This window comes from Pipistrellus hanaki (assembly GCF_964339955.1).
Source record: "Pipistrellus hanaki genome assembly, chromosome: 5".
Classification (NCBI taxonomy): Eukaryota; Metazoa; Chordata; class Mammalia; order Chiroptera; family Vespertilionidae; genus Pipistrellus; species Pipistrellus hanaki.
The window spans coordinates 73134438-73150271 of NC_140507.1; the positions used below are offsets into that span (position 1 = coordinate 73134438).

General features: G+C 47.6%; 2 protein-coding genes across 5 annotated transcripts in view; both read left to right on the plus strand.

Moving 5' to 3' along the window:
- The window catches only part of UHRF1 (ubiquitin like with PHD and ring finger domains 1), a 38469-nt gene extending 28808 nt beyond the window's left edge, over positions 1-9661 (plus strand). For 2 of the 3 annotated variants that reach the window (XM_084883678.1, XM_084883679.1), the window contains exons 14-16: positions 1017-1397; positions 3693-3791; positions 8213-9661. In XM_084883678.1, coding sequence (XP_084739804.1) covers positions 1017-1397; positions 3693-3791; positions 8213-8359 — 627 coding nt within the window. In that variant the 3' untranslated portion in view covers positions 8360-9661. The remainder of the gene's footprint in view (positions 1-1016; positions 1398-3692; positions 3792-8212) is intronic. The other variant, XM_084883680.1, reaches the window with a different exon arrangement.
- A 5220-nt stretch (positions 9662-14881) lies between these two features.
- The window catches only part of KDM4B (lysine demethylase 4B), a 139596-nt gene continuing 138643 nt past the window's right edge, over positions 14882-15834 (plus strand). For both annotated transcript variants that reach the window (XM_084883665.1, XM_084883666.1), the window contains exon 1: positions 14882-15006. The gene's annotated coding sequence lies outside the window, so the exon portion shown is untranslated. The remainder of the gene's footprint in view (positions 15007-15834) is intronic.

The window sequence follows — 15834 nt, forward strand, 5'->3', positions numbered from 1 at the left end:
AAGATAGGGAGGATTGGTCCCTCCCTGCCATCGCCTGTCTTTTTACAGAAATGGAATCTTCTATTTTCCAAGAATTCACCCTGTGCTGGAATAGGGCTTTTGGCACTATAATTGTGGTGTTTTCTGTTTATTATTGTGAGGTACTCTAACAGCTGATAACTGTTTGGGGACTATTTAAGGAGTCTTAATTGTCACTGAGAATCTGATAGCGCCTACCCTCTGGGGGGCGTCACAAGAGTTGTCTTTTGAACATAATGTGTGTACGTGGGTAATTTCAGAAGCTAGGAACTGGGGAGAAAAATAGCTGTGGGACGGGACCATCAGCTTCTGATGGGAGTAGGGTTTCCATTGCAACTTAGTGTTTCGTTTAACAAAGGTTGGAAGTTTCTGGATGTAATATTTCCGAATCAGACGTGACTCTAGGCGTCTTAGATCTAGGGTTATAACAAAGTAATGCTTGTGCGGACCTGGAGCCCAAGGGCCATCGGAATGAGATTGGATTGCAGGAAGGTCCCCAGGGGACAGTTTTTAGCAAAAAAGTTTTCTGAGGGTGCAACCACAGCAGAGCTGGAAATATATTTACCACCTGACCTCTTTGGGAAAGTTTGCCTACCTCTTAAAGGAAATAATAAAGATAATAAAATGATCATGTTGCTGGATCTGATCCTAAGCGTTTTACCTACACCGTCTCATTTAATGTGTCACTCTCACCCTGCCAGGGCAGGTTAGCTCTGCATTCTTTGTAAGTGCGGTGATGAGATTGCTGCTCCAGGCTCTTGAGTTGAGTGGAGGCCTCAGATCTGAGGCTGTAAGAGTTAAGCTTTTAAGGCTGGTATGGGGCCAGGGGAGGGAGTGACTTTGAGATGAGGGGAGATGGGAGATGGCAGGAAGTGTGAAGCCAGAGTGACAGTTGTCAAAGGGGGGCAGTCGCCGGTCTCCAACCCCACAGGGAGTCTGGATCACCCAGGTCCACCGCTCCAGCCTGTTCATCAGCAGTTGCCTTTGCCCTTTCGCAGTATCCAGAAGGCTACATTGAGGCCCTGGCCAAGAAGGAGAAGGAGAAGGAGAAGGAGAAAGAGAATAGAAAGAAGCCAACTGAAAAGGAAGAGGAGAAAGATGAAGAAGAGGGAGAGGAGGATCTCACGATCAGGAAGGGCAAACGGAGGAGTAAGTCAGGAGGCAGGTCTTTCTCCATGGGCAGCCTGTCCACATGCTCTTGGGCTCGCCTGCCCTTACCACTTTCCTCTGTCTCAGGTTCCTGCTCCCCGGGAGTTACACCCAAGAAAGCCAGGGTGGAGCCTTACAGCCTCACAGCCCAGCAGAAAAACCTCATCAAGCAGGACCTGAGCAACTCTAAGCAGTGGACCGAGATCCTCAAGTCACTCAAGGATGGGCCGGTGAGCACCCGTATGGCCTGAGTGGCCTTCCTGAACCCTTAGCTCTCACCCCCACCTCCTTCCCCCACCATTTTTATTTTTTATTTTATTATTATAACAAAATAGAGATAACATAAAGTGTATCATCTTAACCATTTTTCAGTGTACAGCTCAGTGGCATTAAAAGATATTCACATCATCATGCATTCACCCCATCTGCATTCATCTCCAGAAATTTCTCAACTTCCCAAACTGAAATTCAGTCCCTGTTATCCACTAACTGCCCATGACCTCCCCTAGCCCGTGGCATCCCCATCTATCTCCTGTCTGACTGACTCCTCCAGGGACCTCCTGAAAGGGGAATCCCAGTATTTGTTCTTTAGTGCCCAGCTTATTTCACTAAGCATAATGTCCTCAGATTCATCCACATTGTGGCAGGTGTCAGAATGGCCTTTTTAAGGCTGAATCACACTCCATTGTCTGGAAAAACGACATTCTCTTTATCTGTCGTTTGTCAGTGGACAGTGGGCCAGCATGAATCCTGCTGCTATGTACATGGGTGTGCAGCCATCCCTGTGAGTCCTGGCTTCCAATTCTCTTGGATATAGATAGTTGTTCCTCAGTTTACCATGGGGCTTTGTCCCAATAAATATATCGTAAATCATATGCATTTGCTGCATCTAACCCACTGAATATCACAGTTTAGCTCAGTCCACTGTGAATGTGCTCAGGCACATACATTAACTCCACTTGGGCAACAGCCTCTCTCTGCCACTGCTCAGCACCACAGGTCAGTATCAGACTACATATCACTAGCCCAGGACAGGATAAAAATTAAAAATTGAGATATGTTTTTTACTAAATGGGTATCACTTACACACTTTTGCAAAGTTGAAAAATTGTAAGTTGAACCATCGTAAGTTGGGTTGTCTGTACCCAGAAGTGGGATTGCTGGGTCATATGGCAGTTCTAGTTATAAATTTTTTGAGGAAACTCCATGCTGTTTTCCACAGTGGCTATCTCAGCTTGCATTTTTACCAACAGTGCACGAGGGTTCCCTTTTCTCTAAGTTCTCTCTAACCCTTGTTGTTTGTGGTTATATTGATGATAGGCATTCTCACAGGTGTGAAATGGTTAATTTGCATTTCTGGTGATGAGTGATATTGAGTATTTTTTTCCACATGTCTATTGGCCTTCTGTAGTCCTCTTTAGAGAAATGTCTACTTAGGTTCTCTGTCCATTTTTAAACCAGATTATTTGTCTTTTGGTGTTAAATTGTCCGAGTTCTTTATATATATGTTTTGGATATTAAACCCTTATCATGTTTCACTAGTGAATATCTTCTTACATTCAGTAGGTGATCTTTTTGTGTGTTTTTTCCCCCCCTTTGTTATGCAAAAACCTTTTTAAAATGTATTTTTATTGACTTCAGAAAGGAAGGGGGAGAGAGATAGAAATATCAATGATGAGAGGGAATCACTTATCAGCTGCCTCCCGCACATCCCCCAGGCATATGCCCTGACCAGGAATTGAACCTGTGACCTCTTGGTTCCTGGGTTGATGTTCAACCACTGAGCCACACCGGCTGGGCCAAAACCTTTTTTAGTTTAATGTAGTCTCATCCTCAGGGCCCTCAGTTTAATTCTATTTGCAGTTTCTTTTGCTGTGGAAGGGAACATATACACTGATCCTGGGGTTCAGATGTGGTATTTTAGGGGCCATGATTTAGCCAGGCACACGTCCTTCAGGTCACCTTTTCTATAGAGTGTTCTCTGACCACCTACCCTTTGGGTTGGCCCCTCCCAGGGCTCCCTGTTATCTTTCCTAGCACTGTTGTGACATTTCTGTCTTTCCCTGTTTTATCTTTGCCCCCTTCCCACCCCCAATAGGGCTCCAATCTCCATGAAGGCATAGGGTTCTTCTGTTTAATCCACTGCTGGGCCCCGTGCCCGGGCAGCACGTCAAAGGCACTCAGCCTTATTTACAGAGTGAGCTAGATTCATGCCCTCAGATTAAGGCTGCTCTTCACCCCAACCCTGGGCGCCCTGCTCAGCACTATGGAGGCTGTGACCCTGGCAGGCTTCGCCCACCTCCAGGTCCTGGGCAGGGCCTGCACCTGTTGGGCCTCTGCTTTCTCATCCTAATGGGGATCACAACCACTCCTGTCTCCTGGGGTACGGGTAGGAGAAGAGTTAAATTAGGGAACCAGGGCCAGGCTCCAGTAGGGAGCCCCGTTTTCTGAGGGTTCCATCAGCATGGTTGTTCATTTCGGTGTAAGGTTCTGCTGGTCTCATGCATCCTCTTTTCTGGTTCCAGAAATTCCTGAATAAAGTAGAAGAAACATTCCAGTGTATTTGCTGCCAGGAACTGGTGTTCTCCCCAGTCAGCACCGGGTGCCAACACAACGTGTGCAAGGTGAGAGGCGTGGGCATGGGAGCTGGGCTGCCACACACCCGGCACATAGAATGGGCTTGTTGGCTTGGCTTCTGCACACTCTTGTCTCTCTTTGCAGGGCCTCAGTGTCTTGTTCTCCAAATAGCCTTGGTTAGAGTTGTCTTCTGGCCTTCATCAAGGGATCCCCTCGTCCCACTTCCCACCCTCCTGTGCTCCCCTGGTGCTGTGGAATCAAGTGCCAAATCCTTGCCCCAGTCGCTCAGCCCACCTGGGCTGCCTGGCACTCCAGTGTTACCTCGCCTCATGATTCCCTCTGCTGTGTGTTGGCTGGTTCTCTCCTCCCGGGGGAACACTCTCCCCAGCCTCTCATGCACCCGGGGTCCAGGGTGGGAGAGCATAGTCGGCAGCCCTGGCCGGAGGTCTTGTCACAATAACTGTCTGTAAGCAGGCGGTAGAGTTCCACTGGTGTGCTCAGTGGTTGAGCGTCGACCTAAGTATCAAGAGGTCCCTGGTTCAATTCCTGGTCAGGGCGCATGGCTGGGTTTCAGGCTCAATCCCAGTAGAGGGTGTGCAGGAGGTAGCTGATTCATGTTGAGGCATTGATGTTTTTTCTCTCCCTCCCACTCTCTCTAAAATCAGTAAAAACATTTTTTTAAAAAGAGCTAGCTATAGAGGCATGAGGTGCTTGTCTCCTAGAGAAGGCAGAAGGAAGGCTTCCTGGAGGAGGGGGCCTTAGCTTGTTACCTGAAGAGGGCCTCTGGGAAGCATTCCAGACAGGCAGGAAGGCGTGTGCAGAAGTTTGGACAGGCAGGCGTGCCTGAACAGCTGGAGCCTGGAGTAGGGCTGGGAGGTGGGCCATAGGCTCTGCCTGGTGGTCAGTTTCAGGAGAGAAACAATATGATTGAAAGAGAGATGGGGAGCTGAGATCATATTAGACCAGGGCCTCCCCTCCCCCTTGCACTGTGGACATTGGGGCCAGAACATTCTCTTGGGGGGGGGGGGTGTATTTTGGGCACTGGGGAAGGGAGGGGGGGTTGAACAGCTTCCCTAATCCCATCCACTTGCTTCTCCAGTCATGACAACCACAGATATCCCCAGACATGGCCCAGTGTCTCCTGGGGGCAGAATTGTCCAGGTGGGAAGCACTAGCCTAGGGGTGTCGAACTCAATCAGAGAAGGGGCCAAAATCTAAAATCCAGCCTAAATCGCGGGCCGAATGGTTTACTGAACAGTCATAAACTGATAGTGGAGTGCAGTGATGACAGCGCGGTGCGGGCCACATTGCAAGGCCTGGCGGGCTGGATTTGGCCCGCGGGCCTTGTGTTTGACACATGTGCACTAGCCTGTGTAACTAGTTTCTTCGCAGTGTTAGAAGTGACTGTCCCCACCCCCTGGTCACCCTTGGTCTCTGAGCTTCTGGCTCTTTTGTTCTCTGATCTGGCCCCCTTCCCTGCCTTGAGGCTGTCTCAGTCCCTCAGCTGTCACCTCGGGGAGGGGCTCAGAGAACATGAAGCAGCGAGGTCATTTGGTGTCAGAGCCAGGCCTCCACTTTTCTGCTCTGGGCTCTGCCACCATGTTTCTGAAGGTGTTCCTTCAACTCTGTGACTTGGAGAAGTGGCTTAGGATTGGGGGTGAGATAAGGGCTTTGGAGCCAGCAGCTAGGATCTGCCCCTCCCCTCAGGCCTGCCCCTCCCATCCTTGGAAAGCCACCCAACTCTCCAAGCCTTGGTGGCCCCTCAGTGAAAAGAGGTGTAGCAGTGCCTTTCTGGCCTGCTTCTAGCTGTAGGTGACACGTGCTAAAGTGCTTTAGGCAAGCAGGCAGAGTGGGCCATGTAATGCAGGGGGAGCACCGTAGAAATGGACTGAATTGATGGGGTTTCAGGGACCAAGCGTCTCAAGGGTCAGTCATATGTGTCATTAAAGTGTCAAGGCTGCCCTGGCCATTGTGGCTCGGTTGAGTGTTGTCCCATGCACCAAACAAAAGGTCAGTTCGATTCCTGGTCAAGGCACCTGCCTGGATTGTGGGCTGGATCCGTAGTGGGATCGTGGAGGAGGCAGCAGATTGATGTTTCTCACGTTAATGTTTCTGTCCCTCTCCTTTCCTCTCTCTCCAAAAACAACAAAGTGCCGAGGCTGTGAAGGAAGAGGGTACCGACATTTACATGTCTGCCCCAACTGTCCGTGCAAACCGCGGCTCGCGAGCCACATGTGGCTCTTGAGCCGAAGTTTGCTGACCACCGTCCCAGAACATCAGCATGTGAGGGTTATAGGAAAATCATCCTCCACCTTGATGTCCCAGCACCTATTTTTAATTTTATTTTATTAAATCATTGTATTATAGTAAAATACACATAACATAAAATTTATCATCCTAACCATTTTTTCTAAAATCCCCGAGGATATTTTCCCATTGATTTTAGAGAGAGTGGAAGGAGAGGAAAAGACAGAGAAATATCGATGTGAAGAAACACATCGATTGGTTGCCTTCTGCATGCACCCTAACCAGGGCCCGGGCTGGGGAGGAGCCTGCAACCAAGGTACATGCCCTTGACTGGAATCAAACCCGGGATCCTTCAGTCCACAGGCTAACGCTCTATCCACTAAGTCAAACCAGCTAGGGCATCCTAACCATTTTGTGTATAGTCCAGTAGTAGTATGTACATTCATATTGTTGTGGAACTATCTCCACCACCCATTTCTAGAACTTTTCCATCTTTACAAACTGAAACTGTCCCTATGAAACACTAACTCTCCATCCTCCTACACCAGCACCTGGGTTCCCACCATCTGCTTTCTTTTTTTTTATTTTTGTAATTTTTATTGTTGAAAGTATTACATATGTCCTCCTTTCCCCCCCATTCACCCCTTCCAGCCTGCCCTTGCCTCCCATCCCAAGTCTTTACCACTTTATTGTCTGTGGCCATGAGCCATGCGTGTATGCATACAAGGTCTTTGGTTGGTTATCTCCCCTCCCATCCCCCACCCTCCCCCGCCTTCCCTCTGAGTCTCCACGCTCTGTTCCATGGCTCAGGATCCACTCCATTCTCAGTTTATTTATTTTTTTAGATTCCACATATGAGTGCGATCATATGATGCTTATCTTTCTCTGACGGGCTTATTTCACTTAGCATGATACTCTCCAGGTCCCTCCATCTGTCTCAAAGGGAAAAAGATTCTTTTTTACCGCTGCATAGTATGCCATGGTGTAAAGGTACCACCGCTTTTTTATCCACTCATCTACTGACCACCATCTATTTTCTCTCCCTGTGGATCTGACTCTTTTAGGGACTCCTATGACTGAACCTCCTGCAATGTGTGTCCTTTTGTGTCTGGCTTCTCTCACTTGTCCTCAAGATTTATCTGCACTGTAATGAGTGTCAGAATTCCTTTTTAAGGCCAAATACTAGTCCTTTGTCTGGATGGATCACACTCTTGGTATCATTCATCTGTTGATGGACACTTGAGTTGTTTCCACCTTTTGGGTGCTATGAATCATGCAGTGATCCAGAACCTGGTTTTTGAACATCGTCCCAAATCTTAGTTGTTTTGAGCAGAAACAGTTACCTTTTGTCCCCAGAATCAAGGCTACAAACTTTTTATTGAAAAAGGAATTTAGAAATTGAAAGAATGCCAAACAAAAGCCTCAGCATGCATTCATGGTGGAACATGCCATGGCGTCAGCAGGCTTTCCATCATGTTCACATTTACCCAGTTGCCTGATGTCATCCTTTAGGTGTGCACACCTATGCAGGTGTCTGCATACTTGTGTGCATTGTCTCTGTCCAGGTGGGCGGTGTCTTCCCTGTTTCTCTGATTGGGAAGTTGTCTCCACCTGTCTCCACCTGGCTTAGTTTGAGCCCAGAAGTTTGATTCAGTGCCAGAATTCCTTCCTTTCTTCTTTTATTCGCATTGATGCATATTTATCACCTATGTGTTTTGACCTTTGCTTGGTGCTGGGAAAGTCAATAAGATACAGCTCCATATCACAGGGAGCATCTGGCCTGTTAGAGACAAACGTTAGTAAATAACACAATGCCAGAGGGCAGAAAAGGTGCTGTTTTAAGGCAGATTGGGGAGATGATAGGACTGGCTGTGGTGGGGCTGCTTACGATGATGCTCAAGGGCTGCCAGGGAAGGGTCCTCTGAGCAGGTGACTGGAGCCAAGGCATGAGTGAGGGGAGAGCCAGAGGACAGACCTGCTAGGTTGTGTAATCTGTACGTGCCAAGGCCTGGCGGCCAGGATAAATTTAAGAGTCTTTGAGGTGTCCTTGGGAGGTCAGGCTGGCAATGGGCAGTGAGTGGTAGAAAGTGAGACTGAGGACTAGGAGGGGGCCTCTGGACCCCATGAGAAGTCAGTAATTGCTCTCAACTCTGTCGGGGGGGGGGCAGAGTGGCTCCGCTGACGTGGACGGAACGACTCACCTTCCTGCTCTCTCTCATAGAATTGCCTGGATAGATCCTTCAAAGCCCAGGTGTTCACCTGCCCTGCCTGCCGCAAGGAACTGGGCCGAAACTACTCCATGAAAGTGAACCATTCGCTGCAGGAAATCCTCACTCAGCTCTTCCCCGGTTATGGCCGTGGACGGTGATCCACAAGCACTTCTCGCCGGGCGTTTTTAAAAAACGCACCAGAGGCGTCCTCGGCCCCTCTTGTTTTTAGTGGGCTTAACTTATGTAGTTTTTCCTCTGCTTCCTAAAAAACCTTGTCTTCCTGGTTTTGTTTTTTAAATCTATAAATTTATAGGAATTTGTATTGTGGCTCAAAGAAAGAAAGAAGGAAAGTTAGACTGTTCAGTGTTTTATCTTATTTTTTTAAAAAAGTATAAAGCCTGCAGTGTACGAGCAAAAACACAAATGTTTTTTCTGAAGATGAAATTAGAAATTACTTGGCCTGAAGGTCGCTATGTTGCCAACATCAAGTTCTTAGAGACTCCTGCAGGAAGGCATTGACTGCCTAGAACAATCTTTTCCAGGCGTGTGGGCTTGGCCCCAAAGCTGAAAGTGGGCACACCTCCTGACAGCATTTCTTCGCCAGAACTCAGCAGGGTGGTACTTGGTGGTGGCCCTGGGTGTGGCATGGCCCAGGAATCATCCCTCAGGACCTGTTGAAAGGGAAAAAGGAAAAGATCCCATTCAGCCCAGTTTAAACTCTGGCCTCAAAGCCATCTGCCACCACCGGCTTCCGTGGTTAAGACCCACAAGCAGAGACCTGTGTCCCTTGAGCAGAGTTGAGGCCACACAGAAGCTACCTCCGCTCGACTCTCCTGTATGTGGAGCTGGGTGTGCAGCCAAACGCTGTCCAATCTGGAACGCCGGAGAAGTAGATGCACTAAGCCATGTTCAAGTGCCTTTGGTTCTTTCTTTCTAAACACGGGGCTCTTTTTTTTTTTAGCACTGAATTATTGAAAATGCCAACCAGATTCTCAGATAGGCCAACCAGTTCTTTCCAAATCTGGGTGAGTGTTTGGGGATAGGTTGAGTTTTGTTCTTCCTTTACATTGAATTTTCAACTCACCAATTGAGAATTATAAGAGGGAATTTGTCTTTAAAATAAATACTTTTTCTAAATGAAATTTTTTGTAGTTACTGTATATGTACCAATAAATCTATAACTTAGGGTTTTATTTTTTTATTTTTTTGGAATTATTTGTTAATTTTTCTACAAACTTTACCAAAATTTGCAGCTCATACCTCAACAGAACAGGGATATTTTAAATCACATAACTACAGACAAACTGGAACAATATTGTTTGAAAATTTTCTCTCTCTCTTTATTAGGTTATTAATGTATTAGGAAGAAATGACAAAATCCTGTGTAGGCATTTTCTAAAAAGTTCAATATTCTTTGTCCAGATTTTAGATTTTCAGAATAAATGTTTTTTACTGATGCATTTGGTTGTCTTCTGTTTGCAAATTGCTCACCGGGCACTTCTGTTCCTATTATTTTATTTTCACAAAACCCCCAGGAGACAGACTAGGCAGGGTAGAATCGTCCTCACTTGGCAGATGAGAAAACGGAGACCCAGAAAATCAAAGTGATGGGCAGTGGTTCTAACTCCTGCCCAGGAGGGGTTTAGCTTTGACCTTTATGGGGTCAGCAAACTACAGCTTGGAATGGGGGTGGTTACTTATTCTCACAAATGTGCTTCTGTCTCCATTTACATTTGAAGAACCTAGGCTGCAGTGGTGTCTGGGAGTCTGCAGGCCTCGGGAAATTTGGGTATACCGGGTGTGTGGGGACTGATGACCTGAAATGCTAATTCCAACAGAATTCAGGACAAGGATGAGGGAAGGTACTAGTGCTGAATTCTGAAGAGGCTTTTATTTATATTGACCTATTACCTGGCGCCTCTTATTGACAGCGAGGTAATGACATGGGCAGATTTAATAAGAAAGTACTGCCTCTTTGGTCCTTAAAAATGTGTCATGAGTATCCTTGAAAACATACTAAGTGCAAGAAGCCAGTCACGGTGGCTGTATATGATTTCACATGAAGTCTCCAATACAGGAATCCATAGAGACAGGTTAGAGAGGGCCTGATATGGGACAGAACACACTGTAGTGGGTTCATTGTCAAGACTGGAATTTTGGTGTGATTTCTCATTTTCAAAGTTAACAAATATAACAAAAAGTGTATTTGTGGAACCACTGCAGAAATAATCACAATATTGGATATATTGCTTTCCTGGTAGATTTATAAAAATTCAAAAAATGGCTTTATTGAAATATAGTTTATGCTGCCATAAAGTTCACCTATATAAAGTGTACAGTTCATTGGTTTTTTAGCATGTTCACGATCTTGTGTGACCATCACCATTTTTTAGTTCCAGAAGGTTCCCATCACCCCAAAAGCAACTTCACACAATCCTCCAGTCCCACAACCACAAATCCACTCTCTGGATTTGTCTGTTTTGAACACTTCAGATGAATGGAATCATGAAATGCTTGTGTGGTCTCCTGTTTCCAAGGTTCATCTATATAGCGAGGGTCAGTGCTTCATTTCTTTTTGTGGCTAATATTCCATTGTGCGGGTGGGCCACATATTTCAATCCGGTTGACTTTTTAATGTAAAATTTCCTTTTCTTCCTTCACCCCAGATTACAAAATTCATACACAATCCCTTTAGAACAGGGGTCTTCAAACTACGGCCCGCGGGCCACATGCAGCCCCCAGGGGAGTCTGATCCTGCCCGCCAGGTTTTTTGGGCAGTGAGCGCAGCCAAGGTGTTACAGTAGGAATTAGTAGTTCATATAGTCTGGCCCTCCAGCTCTCTGAGGGACCGTGATCTGGCCCCCACTTTAAAAAGTTTGAAGACCCCTGCTTTAGAACAACTTGGAAACTGACTACATGAAGAAAAAGTCAGAGTACATAATCCTGCCACCCAGTGGGTTACAGTTTTCAGGCTTTGTACAAGTACGTGTGTTAGTATTGTAATATTCAACCTCAGAACAACCCTCTGATATAGTTTTGACGCGGCTGCTTTGTAGGTGAGGCATATATATATTTATATATTTGTTTTATATGTAAATTTAAAGAACAAAATTGGAACAGTGCCATATATTCTGCTCATTTAAAAAAAAAATTTGTGTGTGTGTGTAATATATTTTTATTGCTTTAAGAGAGAAAGAGAGCCGAAACCGGTTTAGCTCAGTGGATAGGTCCCAGGTTTGATTCCGGTCAAGGGCATGTACCTTGGTTGTGGGCACGTCCCCAGGCAGCTGGTTGATGTTTCTCTCTCATCGATGTTTCTAGCTCTCTATCCCTCTCTCTTCCTCTCTGTAAAAAATCAATAAAAAATATATATATATATATAAATAAAATAAAAAAACATGTATAAAAAAAAAAAAAAGGAAAGAGAGAAACCAATGATGAATCATTTATCAGCTGCCTCCTGCACACCCCCTACTGGGAATGGAGCCCAAAACCTGGGCATGTGCCCTTGACCGGAACTGAACTCTAGGCAGCAGACGGTGCTCTATACACTGAGCCAAACCAGCTAGGGTCCCTGTTTTCTATTGATTTCAGTTCATTTATCAAGTATCCACTTTGTCTTAACACCTTAGTAAACAAGCATGTGTGCCATGGTCTGGTATTTGCATATTTGTATCTGTGCTCATAAATGTGAAACATGCCACGTGTCTAGTGACATATGCTTGAAGGTTTGGAATGCTAGAATTCCTCCCCAAATCTTTGTTCTTTAAACATAGGAGGACGTATCTTTCCACCCACCTCCATTTTTTATGTGTCAGACACCTGGAAGCAGGAGTGGAACCTGTAAGGTTGGAGACCTTTCTCAGCTCCACACCTTGTCCATTGGGGAAGGTGAAGACCAGGTAGGTAAATATCAGGCTTCAAGCTCTTTGAAGGCCAGTACCAGTGCACCTCTTGGCCTTCGTTAGGGGAAGGATCCCCAATCGAGATTTGCACCTGTCTGCAGAGATGTGAAAAAACACACACAAAAAAAAACCAGGGCAATTAGGTGTTTTCCCCAAACTAATTTGTCCATTTGAAATTCTGGGAGTGTGTCCTTCCTACTGTGCATAATGACACTTAAAAAAAAATGAGCCCTGCCAAAACCGGTTTGGCTCAGTGGATAGAGCGTCAGCCTGCGGACTGAAAGGTCCCAGGTTCGATTCCGATCAAGGGCATGTACTTTCATTGTGGGCACATCACCAGTGGGGGTGTGCAGGAGGCAGCTGGTCGATGTTTCTCTCTCATCGATGTTTCTAGCTCTCTATCCCTTTCCCTTCCTCTCTGTAAAAAAATCAATAAAATATTCTAAAAAAACAAATAAATAAATAACATGAGCTCTGTCTGGTGTGTCTCAGGCATCCTGTGCACCAAAAAGTTGTTGGTTCGATTCCTGATCAGGGCACATGCCCAGGTTGTGGGCTTGATACTGGTAGGGGGCATGCTAAAGGGAGCCAGCCAATCGATGTTTCGCTCACATAGATGTTTCTCCTCTCTCAAAATCAATAAAAAATATTTAAAAAATGATAGTGATTATAGTTTTCTCTAATGTTTTATCATGAAAACTTTCAGACAGAAAAGTTGAAAGAATTGTAGTGAATCTTCAAATATACTCACTGTCTAGTTTCTGCAGTTGTTAATGTTAAATTTTCAACATAATAGATGGCATTAATAAAATGTCTCCCTAAGCAAAAGAAGAAAGTTGACAACCTATTTAGGTATCCCAGTTAAGAAACTGAAATTTCAGAGTCTGAAATCCAAACACCTGTAAATTCACTGTCATAAACTTGGAAGTAGGAAAAAAGGCTGGTGTGTGTGTATTTGTGTAAAATTCCATTATTGCACTTGTGACACTGTTACCATTATCAAATTCCATTGTTGTCTTTCCCACTGGTTGGGGAGTTCCTTGGGGGCAGTTATTTTTTCCTATTTTTAAGTTAAATTTTAATGACATGAGGAATGTATATGAATATGATCCCAGGAGGATTAAAAACACCTCAGACAGCAATGTGATGGTTGCCAGAGGGAGGGGATGGGGGAAGAAAGGGGACCTAATAGGTGTCAGGGGAAGATATGTTGAGTAATGTCACCCCAATAAAACTTAACCATCTCCCCCCCCCCCCCCCCCATACACACCTTTTTAACTCAACATGGACCTCTCTTTCCAAAGATTGAGTTCTTTCAGTTTGGGATAGCTTTTTTCTGCATGTTGACATAGGTATGTGCTGGTAGAAGTCGGACATTAGTTTCTGTGCATTTGTTTTCATATGTTGGACATAGAATCCTGGATCCCTCTGCAGCTGCTCTGCAACATCTGCAGGGGATTATTCCAAGAGAGTGCATGTAGATCTATCTTTTTTCATTGCTATACAGTTAATCCACAGTACACTCTGCCACAAGTTTCTGATCCCACAGGGATGGATATTTAGAACAAAACATGGAAAACAATTGCATAATCACTTTCTCTGGGTACATGATCTCCAGGAATATAGTGTAGGTGCTTATAAGAAAATGTCCGATGGTCCGGTTTATACAGCTCCCTGTGAAATAAGGTTGTGCTCACACCCCTTTCTGGTATGCAATGAATAATGATGTCAATAGCAAACCTTAATTGTTCACCATGCAAAACCACATTTTCAAACCTTTTCCGTGCCTCCTCGCACTTAATTCTGGCAACATTCGAAGGAGAGGGCCAGACAGTGGTGTGTGTGTGTGTGTGTGTGTGTGTGTGTGTGTGTGTGACCATCATATCCACTTCACTGGGGGGAAATAGGCACAGAGAAGAGGTGAGGCCCAGCAAAGAGGCCACCCTTGGTGAGGCGTGAACCCCAGTTGAGCTTTGCCCCTAGGTCAGGTAACACCAAACTCCTCCCTTCTCCTAAGTTTTAGGGGGGAGGAAGGGGAGGCACTTAACTTTATCCGGAAGGCCTTGCCTCCTTTGCAAAGGTTGATTGCGATGGAAATGAACTTGGTTATGTTTTGTGGGTGGGAGAGGGATGTTTGCTGCTTGACTTCTATTTCTACAGTTATCAGTTCCCCAACTTTGCAAAATGGAATGCGTTGGGGCTATACTTCCTAACTGTGGATTTTCTGAATTGGGGAACTCTGCGCCCCAAATCCGGCTACGGGTCTCGAACCCTGTGTCCACGCCTCCCTGACCCGGTGCTGATGTTGTGCAGGGTCTCACGTACTCAGCTGCTGCCTGATAACTAAGGCGGGGCCAGAGCCGTGATTGGCATCCGCTTCAGCCAGCTCGCGCCTCAGGCTGTCCCCGCAAGCCAATACCCGCTTGTTCCCCTCGATCCCCGAGGCGTCCTTGTCAATCCGAGGCCTAGACGCCGTCTAGTTGGTTGCGACCGCCTTTGCTGGCATATGCCGCCTCCAATGAAAATGAAGCCGGTCAGCAGGCACGTGGGTAGGCTCCGGCGTGTCCCCGCCTGCCGGCCAATAGGGAGGCGAACCCGAGGCCTTCGCCCGCCCAGTCGAGGCTCGCCGGAGGCGGCTGGTGCAGTGTTGATGGGCCCGGCGGAGGGGAGGGGCGGAGCTGTCAGCAGCAGCCAATGGGAGTGCGGGCGTGGGTTCGGGGGCCAATAGAATCCGGGGCGGGGCTGGCGCACGTCCTCATAAGCCCCGCCCGGAGCGCTCGCGGAGGGCTCGGCCGCCAGCGACCGAGCGGGGCCCGGCCCGAGCGGGACCTGGGGGTGCGACGCCGAGGGCGGGGGAGCGCGCGCCTCTGCTCCGGATCGGGCCGCGCGCGCCGCCTCAGGTGAGCCCGCGGGAGGCGGCCGCCGCATCCGAGCGCGGGCCTTGCCACCGCCGCACCCGCACCACGCCGGGGGCTGTGGGCGGGCGAGCGCCCGGGACTCGAGGCCCAGGCCTCGGGTGAGGCCTGCTCTGGCCGCGGTCGCCGCGCTTTGTCCCGGCCTGTGAGGAGGTTGGGGGCGTTAACCGCCCGGCCCGGAGCGCCCGCTGGGCCTCGGGCGGGGGCGGTGCGGCTGGACAATAGCGGGGCGGGGGACGGGAGGCTGGGGCTCCCTGCCTGGGCTAGGGGCTCGCGGGGGTTGGGCCCGGGCGTCCCCGCCGGCCCCGCACAAAAGATGACAGCGTGGGTGGCCCGTCCAGGCCGGCGCTGTTCGGCTGGGCCCTTCTATTATTCACAACAATCCTGATAGTTAAAAAAAATAATAATTATAATAAAGAGAGCCCAGGCCCTGGGTGGAACCCCCTGCATTTCCGGCCCTTTGGGCACTGGTGGGGTTAACGGGGCGCTTCCCAGGGACTCTGCCTGAAATATCCATCACTGCATCCCACTCCTCTCCCAGAGTCAACCCGCAGTGCCATCGCGGCTTCCAAACTTGCCTTTCATCTCCGTTAGCCCCCCTAAAATAAGCATGCAATCTGGATTTTTCATTTTAAAAAACGTATCCACTTGCCATGCACATCACAGATTACAGACGCGTCCCACAGTCCCTCCCTCTCTCAGCTCCATCATATCTCCAAGTCCCCCTTCTCTGTAGCAATAAATTGTGGAGTGGCTTCCGCAACCACCTCCTGGGGCTGTCCTCGCCACTCCTTAAGGGAGCTGGGGATGGAT